Source organism: Epinephelus fuscoguttatus, linkage group LG13 (genome assembly GCF_011397635.1).
Source record: "Epinephelus fuscoguttatus linkage group LG13, E.fuscoguttatus.final_Chr_v1".
NCBI classification, from domain to species: Eukaryota; Metazoa; Chordata; class Actinopteri; order Perciformes; family Serranidae; genus Epinephelus; species Epinephelus fuscoguttatus.
The window spans coordinates 12203462-12217124 of NC_064764.1; the positions used below are offsets into that span (position 1 = coordinate 12203462).

Below are 13663 nucleotides of genomic sequence, written 5' to 3' on the forward strand. Positions count from 1 at the left end.
ATTTGTGGTCAACACCCTTGTCTGCTATTCTCATTATTCCTCCTCTCCTCCGTGCCTCCGTTCATCCATCCATCCCTCCTTCTTTTGCTCCGTGGTTCCCCTGTGAGCACTCCTCCCCCCTCTGCCTCCTTCCTTCGCTCACTTGTTCCCCTATGAACCCTGCTTTTCTCCCTTTGGTTCCCACATCTCTTCCTTCCTCTGCACAGCTCACTTTCTCCTCTCTATCACTTCAATGCTTGACTGGTTGACCTTTTGCTTGTGTTTTCTTTCTGTCTTTCTCTCTTAATTTTTTTTTCAACTTTCCTACACTTTCCTCTCATCACGATCCCTCTCCCTCCCTCTGATTCCACCCACGTCTCCCACCTCCATCCCTCTCTCTCCATCCATCCTCCCTCCCACAGATTAAGGTGGGAATAGGAGGTTTTGGTCTTGGCCGAGGTCCAGTGTTGTAATGGCCACAGACAGCTCTGCCTGCAGCAATTCAGGAGGGCTGCGTAATGACATTTGTACCACGCCGTGCTTAAATGTACCTCTACCAGCAGAAGGTCTCAGGTTCCTCTAGACGAAGAGTCAAACTAAGACAACATCATCTCTCAACTCCAGACCTGGGGTCACGGAAAATTGCTGCTTTTCTCTTGTCATGCAGGCAACCTCCCATAACCAGGCCCACGGCCAATTTTGTGCACTGAATCATAGAATAGTTAAAGTTGCACTGATAGTGTCATTATCTTTTTTCCTATTTCTGTATAATGCTCACATTTTAGTGCTCTCATGATAGCCCACATGAGCATTCAAGTAATCTGACATGACCTGATCATCAAGACGGGATATGAAAAATGGCTTCTGCACAGTAAAAAACAGGAATAGAGAAATGCAGAAATGGTAATGAATAAAAAAGACAAAGAAAACTTTTAATACAAATTGGCTAATAATATTAATCCTAGAGAAACGACACGGCATATTGGTTCAGCAAGATGATTTCGAATGTAATCTTGTTCGCCGCATGGCATATACTTTGGCCAAATCCCATTTAATATTTTAACCCCTATCCCACATTGCTCCTTAGAACAGACAACCCTGCAAGACCCTCACACCTCATTTCCTCACCGTTTTGTTTTGTGCATGTGCTTCTGTATAGTATATGGGGTATGCTCCAAGTGCCCAATGCAAGGAAATGCATACGGGATACATGAAATTGCCACTGCAGAAATGGCAGAAACGAAAAATTTTGAGTGTTTTTTGCCATTCAATTTTGTGGAATATGAGCACGGAGCAGTACAGAGACAAAAACAGGACAAACAATGCATGGCGGCAAATAAGTGAGGAGGTTGTGCGTGTCAGATCTGTAGCCAGTTTTGTGAAATATTTTGTTAAAAGATGTACGATCCAATGGATGCATTCTATATGTCACACAGCAGCTACCAATGTAAACTGACTAAACAGGCTGTTGACTTTTCACTTTAAACTTTTCGCCAAATAAAGTGTAAACACAGTTGAATCATGTTCATCAAGCTGTTAGGTAATTGGTTTTTATGCTGACCTTCTGTGGCACAGTGCACACAGTCTGTCCATGTCATATAACATGGACAGGCACAAATCAGTGATAACGGTGTAACATTAGCTAGCTAGATAGATAGCTGCCAAGATATCAGCATGTTAGCAATTTCTTTTGGTATACTTGTTGTAAGGAAAAGGACTCTAACACATTGGAACGACATTAAACTATGATAAAAGCCTATAATGGTTGATGTCGTTATAAATATTTGTTAATAAAGAAAATATATTTGTAAGTTTCTTTTGTTGCGCATACAACACTTGTGCCGACGAATGCTATAACACTGATTTTGGAGGGTCATGTTGCCCTTACACTTCACCCTACCCCTCTATCCCAACAAGAATCTTGACACCCTACCCTGATGTGAATGTGCAAAACAGACGGGTGAGGGCTAAGTGGTAGGGGCAGGGTGTGTGTTGGGAATTAGCCTGTCTCTGCTTCTTTTTCCTCTGTCTCTGGTGCATGTGTCTTGAGTCAGTACCTGTCATTTGTGAGCCTGTCAGTACAACGTAGGAGCAAATGCTGTATGAATATTACTTCTCCTTGTCTCCAAAAAGTTCCCCCAAGTTAACGTATATTCCATATGTCCCATCTGGTTCACAACAGGCCTTTAATGACATTATCAAATACGTTACAGATCACACAAATCATCGTGATGTTGTGTGACAGTGGCGCCGCCCCCATGGGCTGGCTCCCAGATGTTAAAACCCGAAGTGTGTGTGTGTGTGTGTGTGTGTGTGCGTGCACAGTTGCTGTGTTATTAAGACTTATCCATCTGAGACAAATGTTAACATATGACAAGCATGCATGTGTTTGTGTGTGTGTTCTTGCTGTTGTGTTGTTGTGTGTGTGCGCACAAGCACAGACAGTGCTACGCTCATACTTTTCCTTTCTTAATATCCATGTGGCTCCCATTAATTTCTGTCCTCCTTTCATGCCTCTTGCTCATAAAACACTAATTTAATAATTCTTCCAGATTAACACACACACACACACACATACACACCAAACAGCTGTAGCCAAGCACAAAAAGTCATTTGTTCAAGCAGCATAAACTTGCCTGTCTATCTCATGATGACTTTCTCAGAAACATATGGAGGAAGAGGGAGCCCAAATGATGGAGTGTCGAGGGAGAGCAAAGAGGAGGGATGGAAAAGAGTGCAGAAGTGGAAGGATGAGGTGAATGAAGATGTGAGGAGAGCAAGTGTGTGGACAAGCAGGGAGGATTTGATGGATGACAGACAGATTTTAAGAGAACTTGTGAAGGGGTGAGTGAATGAAAATGTCAGGAAAGAGATGGATGGATAAATGAAAGGTTCAGAGCAGGTTCAACAAGTTAAAAGGAGATGGGACACTTGTATATATCCCTCAGATTGGTAGAAAAGCTACTTTATCTTGAAACAAAAAAATGAATAAATCATTCTATGTGGCTTTAAGTTTAGAAAAAGACATATTACATGCTTACAACTGATCCCTGTATGAAATGATCTAGGATCTGCTCTCAATTATGAAAACTATTTCCTTGGATTATCCTGTGAATGCAGACGCAGCACTTTACACACCCAAGCTATAAAACACTCTGCCAAGAGATCTTCTTGGCCACTGCTGTTGAGTTATTTATATGTCTTTCTAACATAAAAGACAGACTCTCACTTTACACCCCAAAAGTTGGAGTTGGAGTTGGGATGGCGAGGCCATTGCTGATTGGCCGCCTGGGGCATGTCAGCTGAGAAAGGACATTATAGGCTCCAAGATGCTGACACCATAGTTTCATCATCGGATAAATTACCATCGCTCCCTTCGTCTTTTTCAGATCTCTCTGCTTCACCTTTACTCTGCTTCCTCCTTCATCTCTCCCTCTCAGGACAGAGGAATCACCATGACATGAATACCAAGTGTGTATACAGTATATTAAAGTTTTATTTTTGTGTCGTCCAATATTAGAAATCACAAATTTGACTCAAGGGGCTTTACAGTCTGTAAATCATACGACACCCTCAGTCCTTAAAGTCACTGAAACTGCAAGCCAAAGGTAGGCCGTCAGTCGATGTTGGCCTGTTGGTGAGCATTTGTCACCCTAATTTTTTAGTGTGCGTCTCACATCATTGGCACTAGTCGGCCTTTGTTGCCTGTCATTCAACATGCTGAATCGGCGTTTGAGCCAGCAGAGTCCATTGGTGAGTGTAATCCCTCTGATTGGCAGTCCAGCTCCATGCACAAGAAGAGAAATAGAAGTAAGGACAGCAAATGAGCAGCTAAAGACAAGAGGGAGTGACATTTAAACAAATTTGATATGATTCTAGCCATTGAGCTACTTTGTAGTAATAGTTTGTAATTGTGTTACTGTTTGCTTATGCATGGTAAATATCCTTTGTTCTTTCAACATCAGGTTGTGTTGGTAATGTGCTTACTAGCTAACCAGTGTCTTCAATCTGTCCTGTCCGTCTTGCGGCTTCTCCTCTTTGAATGATGAATACAGGCTACCACTGCCTGCTGGTATGGAGAGTTATTTCCTCTCATGCAGGCACAGAAAGTACGTGCTAGTTGGCCATTGGCTTTAGTCTTTGCGGTGTGTTCAAGTGCAACTTTTTGGCCAAGACACAGGCGACAAGAGCCAACGCAACAGGCAGCCTTCAACACCACTAGTTCTTTGATGTCAGTGTGGTGTGTCTGGGCCTTTAGAGTCTCCATTTGGATCAGGAATCACTCTCCTAAAAAAACAGTTTAATTGGGGAAAAATCGAAGACACCTCAGAAGGAGCAACAAAAGAGAGACCCCCCTTCTAACAGACATGCAATAGATGTGTGCACAGAAAAGACCAACAAAGTAAAATGACAGTATGAACAATCAGGATGACAAAATATCCATGTATCCAACGTACAGATGAGATTATGATATACAGTAGTGGATCAACGACCGACGACCCTGAGCTGAACCATCAGATTACAGCACAGACTGTCTCACCATGAGGTTGTGCATGTGTGTGTTTTTTTCTGTGTGTGTTGTAAAGAGATATTCTACCAGAAGCTGCTGCTGATGTATTCCAAAACCCTCCTCCTCCTCAAAGCCACGCATTCATATGCACATGCACACACGCACCCCTCTGTGTCTCTGTCGGCATTTAGCTCTGGAGCAGCTTTCCAGGGTTACGGGGGAATCAAGGGGATTATGGGTGGTGACACCAACAACCAACCGCACAACATCATCATTAATCCCCATTGCCTATTGGATTGCCACTGTTTGATAGCCTGGTGTCAGCAGAAAATCGTTATTTGATTAAAATGATTGATTATATGGTTGGGCAATTTCCTGATAGTTAAAAAAGGTGGATTTACTTGCACCAATTAAATTACCAAAGACATTGTTTTTTGATTCAACTTAGCTGCTGACTAACCTTAAAGGCCATGAACCTGATTAAAAAACTGCTTTACACTCACCTCCTTGTCCTCATTCTTCTATCATCCCTCACTTTATTTATTTATTTTCTCCCTGACTACCTTTCTCTACAACTCCCTGTGTTTTATCCATCAATCATTTCTCTGGGAGTGAGCTACAGCTATAAGCCTTATGGGATCTTTAGTCCGCAGAGGAACCCCAGATGGTTAGACTGCATCTCCTGTTTCCTTCTCAAAGCAAAAGAAGCATTTGCAATGTATGTATGCGACTGTGAGTGTGTGTGCATGCATTAGCGTTCAAAAGGTTTTATAGCACAAAGCTAGACGTGGTGTTAGACCGCAGGACAAACACATGTGACCACTATAGCGGTGGGAGAACGGCCGTGATGGAAAAAACAGCCCTAACCACTGGAACGCTCCTCTACTTTAATTGCAGTTGCAACCATTTTAAAGGCCCTGGGTACCGTCTGCTTCGTTTCTACCCGGCACCCCCAGACTGCAGCACACTCACTGATGATTCATCATGCTTTAACACCACTGAGAGAAACAGCTCAGAAACCTGTCCAACCAGGTCGACATTAGGCAGAACTCTGACCAGTGAGTAACAGAAACCAGATGGGATGTAAAAAGCAGACTGCGCAGTCTACTGTAAGTGTAGCACGTATTCAATGATGTAAGGTATCACTTGGAGCTGGGAGACGTGTGCTGATTCTGGCTTGGTCGTAAACTCTTAAATGAAGCCAACTGAGCGGTGGTGGAATGGCTGTAATTGCAGACACCGGTTGAACGTTGGGCTTGTGGTCAATTCTAGCTGCATATATTCCGTCTCATATTTTTCCCTGCCTCTTCCATGTGCATGTCCAGGCATGCGTGTCACCTAAGAGCATCCAGACTTTCTGGCTTGCCTTGACTATGTTGGGATTCATATCATAGCAGGAATATATGGCTTAGCGCATGTGCTGTGTGTGTATTTGTGCCTCAGTCTCAGCCTACCTTATGGTTCTTGCCATGCCTGTAGACCATCCAGTCCTCTCCATTGGTGCTGACCTCCAGCTTGAAGGTGGTGACATGGTAAGTTTTTTGAGTTTCCTTTGAAATGGCGCCCTGGGTGGCGATGCCTGTGAGCACCTTCAAAGTGTGGAGGTCCACCTGTTGGCAGAAAGAAAAGAGGAAGTTTAATCAAAGACCATAGCAAAAAAATTAAGAGAGAGAGATTCAAGCTGAGAACTGATCAATCAGCTGATTTCTGAAGGAGAATCTGATCCATGAAATGTTGAAACACAAAGTGATCCAGTGCAGCCCAGTCACCAGAATAAAATGTTGGCATTGTCTCCAAAACGGATATGTTGCATTTGTACATTTCATAAGTATCATATTAACATTTCTCAAGTAATGTAGTTCAGATTACATGTATATGAGCTGAGGCGGGGTGGTGGATGGCATGAGACCTAGGCAAGACGGCTGCCAAGAAGCAGACCATGGTTCCAGGCCAACAAACAACAAGCCGTATTTATGGGAACAAAATTGGGTATGTTTTTAATGAAATGTCAGGACATTTCCATTCATATTTGTGATAACAAAACCAGATATTTTTTAACGAGACATTGGAACATTTCCAGCTCTGGCATTTTTTTGAACAGGACATGACATTTCCAGCTATATTTGTGATGAAAAAACTGGGTATTTTTCCATCCACATTCGTAACAAGTAAACTGGGTATTCTTTAACAAGATGTTGGGACATTTCCAGCTGTGTTTTTGATGACAATACTGAGTTTTTTTTTTTACCAAGACGTCAGGACATTTCCAGCCTAGTTTGTGGCAACAAAACCAGACATTTTTTACAACACATAGGAAGATTTCCATCCTTGTTTGTAACGACTAAACTGGGTATTTTTTAACATGACACTGGGACATTTCCAGCTATGTTTTTGACAGAGCCAGGACTTTTTAAGGGAAATGTTGGGAGACTTAAAGCTGTTTTTGTGGCAACAAAATTAAGTATTTTCGACGAGATGTAGGGACATTTTCAGCTGTGTTTGTAGCAACAAAAATGTTTTAAGCCGAAGCCTAATCTCACAGCAACCACAGATTTGTCACAACATAAAATTGAAGATTGAATTGCAAAAAAACACAAAGTTTCAACATATGAAATGTACAAATATAACATATCCTTGTTTGCATGAAACAAACAATCCCACATTTATTCTGGGAATTTGGTTACCCAGTGGCAACACTACTGAAATCCAGACCAAATTCCCTAACCTTTCCAGATCTGAATGTAATTCTGATTTTAGCACACAAATCAAGTCATACACCTGACAAACTGCCCTCATGCTGAAGCTCTCACAACTTTAAATTGGATAAAGATAGACATAAACACACAGATATACACCCAAACTTATCAGCATCTATCTCTCACCTTCACCGCTCTACTTCCCTCTCCTTCTCATCTCTTGCCCTCTTTCTCTCTCTCTCTCTCTCTGCTCCCTGTGCCTCTCTCCTGGCAGATCGATAGTAATGACCGGGGGCTCATTTTAATTTCCTCCCATACAATAGCCATAATCACCTCCCCATCCTGATTGTGGATGCTACGCTACGTGTCTGGCATGCTGCTAGCTGTGTTGCATTATACATGGACAGCATTGTGTGCTGAATGCAGTCTTCAAACTCCTTCATTTCAAGGTCCCTCAAGTAGATACGCATTTCTTTTGTTCCAAAATGAGTAGCAGAACAAAGTTGCTCTCTAAATCACAATCAAAAGTCACAAAAAGATATTTTCATAGAACCTCTCAATTTGTAAATGATATAAAGAACAAGATATTATATTGTTTGGTATATTTTAACAGATATATTCTTATTACATATTTGTACTTTTATCTGGGCTGTAACATGATTTTGTGAGAGGTTAAAGTAGTGACATTTCCTTACCAGAAACAAAGCCCAGCTGCAATTGTTTAACACGAGTATTTCACATTTTTAAGCCTTCACTTTTCATGAATTATGTTCTCTGCTTCGTTGGGACAGTGACTGGAGGTCTACGCCTCTACTTTAAAAAAAATAAGGATTTGAGACAAAGAAAGGCTGCAGACAAATAAAGAGCAAGAGATGAGAAAGGTTCTACTGTAGGTTAAAACATTTATTCTCCTCCATTGGAGCTGTCCAAACCTGTAGATTAATCAGAACTCGTGGTGTGTGTGTGTGAGAGGGAGAGTGTGCTGTGTGTCCCACTGGGGTATAGTACAAAACACCGGGGGAGGTAAAATGCTGCGTTTGTTATCTGTCAGAGAGACAGGTGTTTTAGATTACTTCCAACACACACACACACACACACACACACACACACACAGAGGCCTGCACGCTTAGGGCCAGACAGAGATCCACCAAGACAACTAATCGATAGTCCGAAACTGAGGAGAGTAACGGATGAGATGAGGAGGGGTAAGGAGTAAGGGAATAAGAGAGAAAGAGAGAGAAATGCTAAGTGAGCCTTCCTCGGGAAGGTTCTCATCAATCACAGAGTTGTTAGAATAACGGAGCCACCAGAACTCACATCATCAGTCTGCACCACACCTCAGTGGACCAGACCAGAATGGAATAGAATAGAGTAGAGTAGAGTAGAGTAGAGTAGAGTAGAAGAGAAGAGAAGAGAAGAGAAGAGAAGAGAAGAGAAGAGAAGAGAAGAGAAGAGAAGAGAAGAGCTTGTTTGTAATCACATGACTATGGAGGGCAGGAAGTGATACATCCATATACTGCATGAATTGGCTATAGAGGAAAGTGACTACATAAAAGGTTTAGACAAACCTGCAGGCCACAGGTATAATCAGAAAATTGAAACTCATGTTGGATATGATCCATGCAAAACGAAGAAAAGTCATTTTTTCACACAGTTTGAACGGTTTCCCTGGTGTGGACACAACTGTCATTAAAAATGACCTCATCCTCCAGACCTCCTACTTTTACTAATGTTACACGGCGAGCTGATGACAGCATACAAGAGTCTAGTGGACTATAACTATTTTGTGTGCGGTTGGGTACACAACTGAAACGACTGCTATCTTGTTTTTGGCCGGGTGAGTAAATGTGGTAAGGTCCTTTTTAACTTTTATATCTTAACTCTGTATATGGATGCATCACTGTCAGGCTAATGTGACTAGGTAACATTAGTTAACTTTAGCTACTATTTTCTACTTGGTCAACCGTTTTCAGGGGTCTCACGTAACTCCAAAAATCCAGGGTGTGGCTAAAAACATGGAGAAGTTGTCACAGCATGTTGTAACTGTATCCAACTCGAGGTATGTTTACCACAACGCTTCAACATTAATGTTCAAAATTAGTTGACTCCGCTACTCTCAAATAAAGACTGGGGTTTTTGATCCACAACTGCAGCTGTTTTTCAGTGAGGTTTTCCCCTTCATGTCCTAATTTGATCAATTGGAACAGCCATTAAAAGTGCATATTGTAAGCATTTGTGCAGTGATGGTAGTCTTTGCCACCCTTCATCTGGACAGCGTACTAGTCAGTATGATGTCATATGCAAAGAAGCTATAGAACAGAATAGAATAGAATAGAATAACAGCGTAGCTAAATCAGAGAAAGTGCCCTAGAGAGAGATTTAAACCACACACGTGGCCCTTGAGCCAACATAGCGAAGCACACATGCCTGAGCTGCATGGGCACTCAAATCAACAAACACACACTCACATAGACACGCATGAACACACGCACACACACTCAGTTATAAGAGACCATGGGGTGTGAGATGCAAGAAGGAGAGGCATGTTGGCATTTATGACAGCTGCTTGTCAAGCCAGGAGGTTGCGTGCGCACACACACATACGCACACACCTATGTACACACACAGATGCAGGGGCCTTGCTCTCGGCTAGGTGCTAACGCAAGTGAACAGCTGAGAGCCTCTGTGGAACGCAGCGACCCCACCACAACACTGGTGAGCAGAGAGAGACAGAAAGACAACATTCGAGGAGTAGAAGGTTCCTTTTCCAGCCAATTTTTTTTTTTTTGCAAAGATCTGATGTCAAGAACAATAAAATCTAAACCACAGGTCTTTTCATGAAACAGGGAGATTATATGTACAGTCTGACTGTCAGGGGACAAAAAAGAAGTCCATGAAAAAAAATATGGAGATTCTTTCAAGCCATCCTTGTCAAGCAAATTCTTTAATGTCAGCTAATTTTGAGAGATGCACCGGAGAGAGTGAGCTGTCAGCTGCAGCTGAGGTGAAACAGGAAGGAAGTGAGAGACTGATGGGTCCTTGGCCTCAAGCTGCCTGTTGGCCACAGTCCCTTCCTGTGTTTGCTGGCCCAGACTTTGGAGCTCTCAGTGGAGCTCTGACAATCAGAACTACTGCTTCTCTATTCCACATCTGTCTGTGGCTATCTGCAATTGTGTCATTGTTCCTAAAAATTAACAGACGGAGTGCTTGCCTGGTTCTTGTCTCTTTGAGCAAAACACTGATCCCTCGCTGGCCCTTTTACTGTTAACAGAATGGTTTTTTGATCATTCCTTAGAAGCAGCACATCTTGGGTTGTCTAATCACAGGGTTTGGGGAGGATGGAATATGCTGCTGCACAGAGCAAGCCTAACTATCACAAGCTTTTTTGCTGTGGTGTGATTGTGCTGCAAGATTTTAGTCAGGAAAACTGAGACTCATGCAGCTGGCAGCCGTACCAGTTGGCAAACTATGAGAAACAATTCAGGCAGTGATGAGAGTTTCTGGCTCTCAAAACTTGCTTTTAGAGAGATGACTGCATGTGGCACCGGGCATAGGGAGGACTCAAACTGATATCTTAATGAAGGGAAATCATGCCTGAGATTATGCCTGTTTCCAAAAAAGCTTCCCGACAATGAGTAAAGCAAACCTGTGTGCAGTCTTTGCAAGGCTACAGGAAGGTGACACCCAACAAGATAATCTGTTGTTTACAGAAGGTGACTCAGTGAAGAGCGTCTCGCAGGCTGGTTTGAATTCATTTCTGTCGGAGGGGTGAGTGAACCTCACACTCCTTTTCCCCTCTCACCCAGACAGCCTCATAACTCACGCTTGGCACAGGGATGGCAGGAAGTTGGCACTGTGATAAAATACGGGAAACAATGCCTTACCCAGGCATCTAGCTGCTAAACCTTGATATCACCACACCTCCCACTCGCTCTCTCTCGCTCGCTCTCTCGCTCTCTCTCCTGCACACACACGTACGCTGACACAAATATAGCCGTGGCGGAGTTATTATGTGTGACATGTCGACGTGAGAAAAAAAGATGCTATTAAAATGGGAGTGCAATCTGTTTTTACACTAGGTAGAGTAAACTTTTTCAAGAATAAGATTCTGTATTTCAGGATCAGGATCTGTGCCACATCCTGATGAAAAAAAGAAAACCACCAAATCTTTAACAATCTACTTTTGATGTTGCACCACAGTACCCAATCTTGTCTCCTAGAAATGGTCTTTTTTATATACTACTCAATAGTTTTCCACTAATACTGTCAGTATGAACATTTCTCTGACTTGCCGGAGGCATTAATTAACAACATTTCCTTTTTTGTCAATAGAAAATGTAATCCAGTCGGCACTACATCCCCTTAGAGGAATACTTCACCCACAAAATGTTCTTTGTACATCAATTTCTCAACTCGTGTTATGTTGAATCGGTGAAAAAAAAAAAAAGCTTTATATTTCTCGTATGCTTCCTCAGTGAATAAAAAATACGAAAAGAACATTCTTGATCCTCCTATCCTCTCAAACATATGCATTTTCTCTAACACAGTGCATGCACTTGACCTTTGCTTGTGCATTTCAAACACAGGCATTTGCCCAGATGCGCTAATTGTCTCTGCGTGAGACTGTTTATGCAGAGGTGTTTTAAATAGTAAGGTTTTGGTAAAAATGCAGGTGTCTGGGAAGTACTGAGCATATGACTGGATAAATAAGACTTGGATTACACTGTAAGAATTGTATGAGAGTTTATAAAAGATGTTCTGATAAAGTATGTTGTTAAAGTGCCCCCCATTTCCTCCAGTTCATCAAATACTAAATCTCAGTTTCTGAATTCTTAATTCACGATGGAGGCATGTAAGAAAACTTAAGTTCTCTGCACTAATTCATAGTAACACAGGGGGAGTGATTGATATATAAATGGTCATTTTGAGGGCGAAGCATTCCTTTAAAATGTATTACTATTGCAAATTAGTTGTATGGAAACAGGATTTCCAGTAGATGGGTTTACGTCACCTACTGAGCACTAGGTGAGAGTTCACATTTAACAAAGATGAAAACATCAGTTAAACTTTTTACATGAACATCTGTTTGTTAGTTTTAGTTTAGGATTTGTCAAGTCATGACGCATTTGTGAGCAACTGTAAGTATCAGTGATTCACAGCTATAAAGCCTTGATGTGACTATGGCACCCTCACCAAATAAATCCAAAAGACCATCTGTGGATAGAGTCATTTTAAATGTAAGTTTGGGGAATCCCTAAATTCTTCTATGTTTGCACCACAGCTCCAGGTTTCTTGACAACTCCTACCTGTATGTACTCCCTGTTGCTGTCTTCGTTGGGCGTCCATCCGTTGTGATGGTAATTGAGTCGGGCCTGTCGTGGCAGCCAGTGGTCATCATAAAAGCTCGACGAGGCTGAGATCTGGTCGTCTGTGATCTTTCCTGACTCCATACCAAATGCATTACTGCAGTGGAAAGCTACGGGGCAGGAGAAGGAAAGGAAGAGATCAACACCCATATTTTATCATTGATTTCATTTAAAAATAAGAAAACGAAACTTACTCTCAATGACTTCCTTGTGTGTCATGTTGTATCGAGCAGAGAAGCCATCTTTAGCCACAGCCATGTCAGTGTGGAAGGACAGAGAGAGAATCCCAGTAGAGGACTGGATCTCAGGAGGCACCCTGGTCCCACAGTATCGACCAATCAGAGGGCCCACTGTTGATCAGACAAGAAGTATTGGATTAGCCATCAGTCTGCTGAAATTCTTCTATATGTCATTGTTTGCTGGGGTATTTGTGTGACTGTGCTGGTTACACAAGATGTTACCAGGATCTCACTCATCCAGGTGTCAAGATGATTGATTAATTTTCCATTCATTTATCATTCCCCTTAATCCTCATGTTTGTTTGTCTCTATCCTGCTACTTGCATTGTTTTTTCCTTTCTTCCATTATCTCCATCACTCCCTCCTCCACTGACATCTCATCACTCTACCCTCTCATGTCATCGCCTCTCTTCCCCTCATCTATCAACTCTATCTCTGGACTGGACATGCTTTTACAATGTGTACTATATATATGCTATATATGTGTGTGTGTGTAAATCCAAGGATCTAAGTGATTCCTCTACTGTCCTCTTCTCTAATACCACAACTTGTGTATGTCAACACAAACAGATGAGTGTGATTTAGAGCCCTCAAGTGTGCTGGTGTGTGTGTGAGTGTGTGTGTAAAGGGGTGGTCGCACTGATAGTAGATTCATCCTGTTACTCCCTGACTTCTCCCTTACACACACAGATACTGTACACACACCAGGAGGCTTGTGGAGGAGGAAGAGGAAGAAAATAGCCACCGATCGATCAGTGCTATTGATTTTTTTCCCTTCCTTTTGGAATGGGTGGATATTTGAAATAGGCCTCTTGAGCAAATAACGGTAATAACTCTTTTCTTGATGGTGGTGAGGGGGAAAAGGGAAAAAAG

At 42.2% G+C, this 13663-nt stretch overlaps 1 protein-coding gene across 3 annotated transcripts in view; it reads right to left on the reverse strand.

Moving 5' to 3' along the window:
• LOC125899765 (neuropilin-2-like) overlaps window positions 1-13663 on the reverse strand; it is a 119759-nt gene that overhangs the window by 60591 nt on the left and 45505 nt on the right. For all 3 annotated transcript variants that reach the window (XM_049594284.1, XM_049594282.1, XM_049594283.1), the window contains exons 5-7: window positions 12746-12901; window positions 12492-12661; window positions 5944-6099 (exon numbers count right to left, since the gene is read on the reverse strand). In XM_049594284.1, coding sequence (XP_049450241.1) covers window positions 5944-6099; window positions 12492-12661; window positions 12746-12901 — 482 coding nt within the window. The remainder of the gene's footprint in view (window positions 1-5943; window positions 6100-12491; window positions 12662-12745; window positions 12902-13663) is intronic.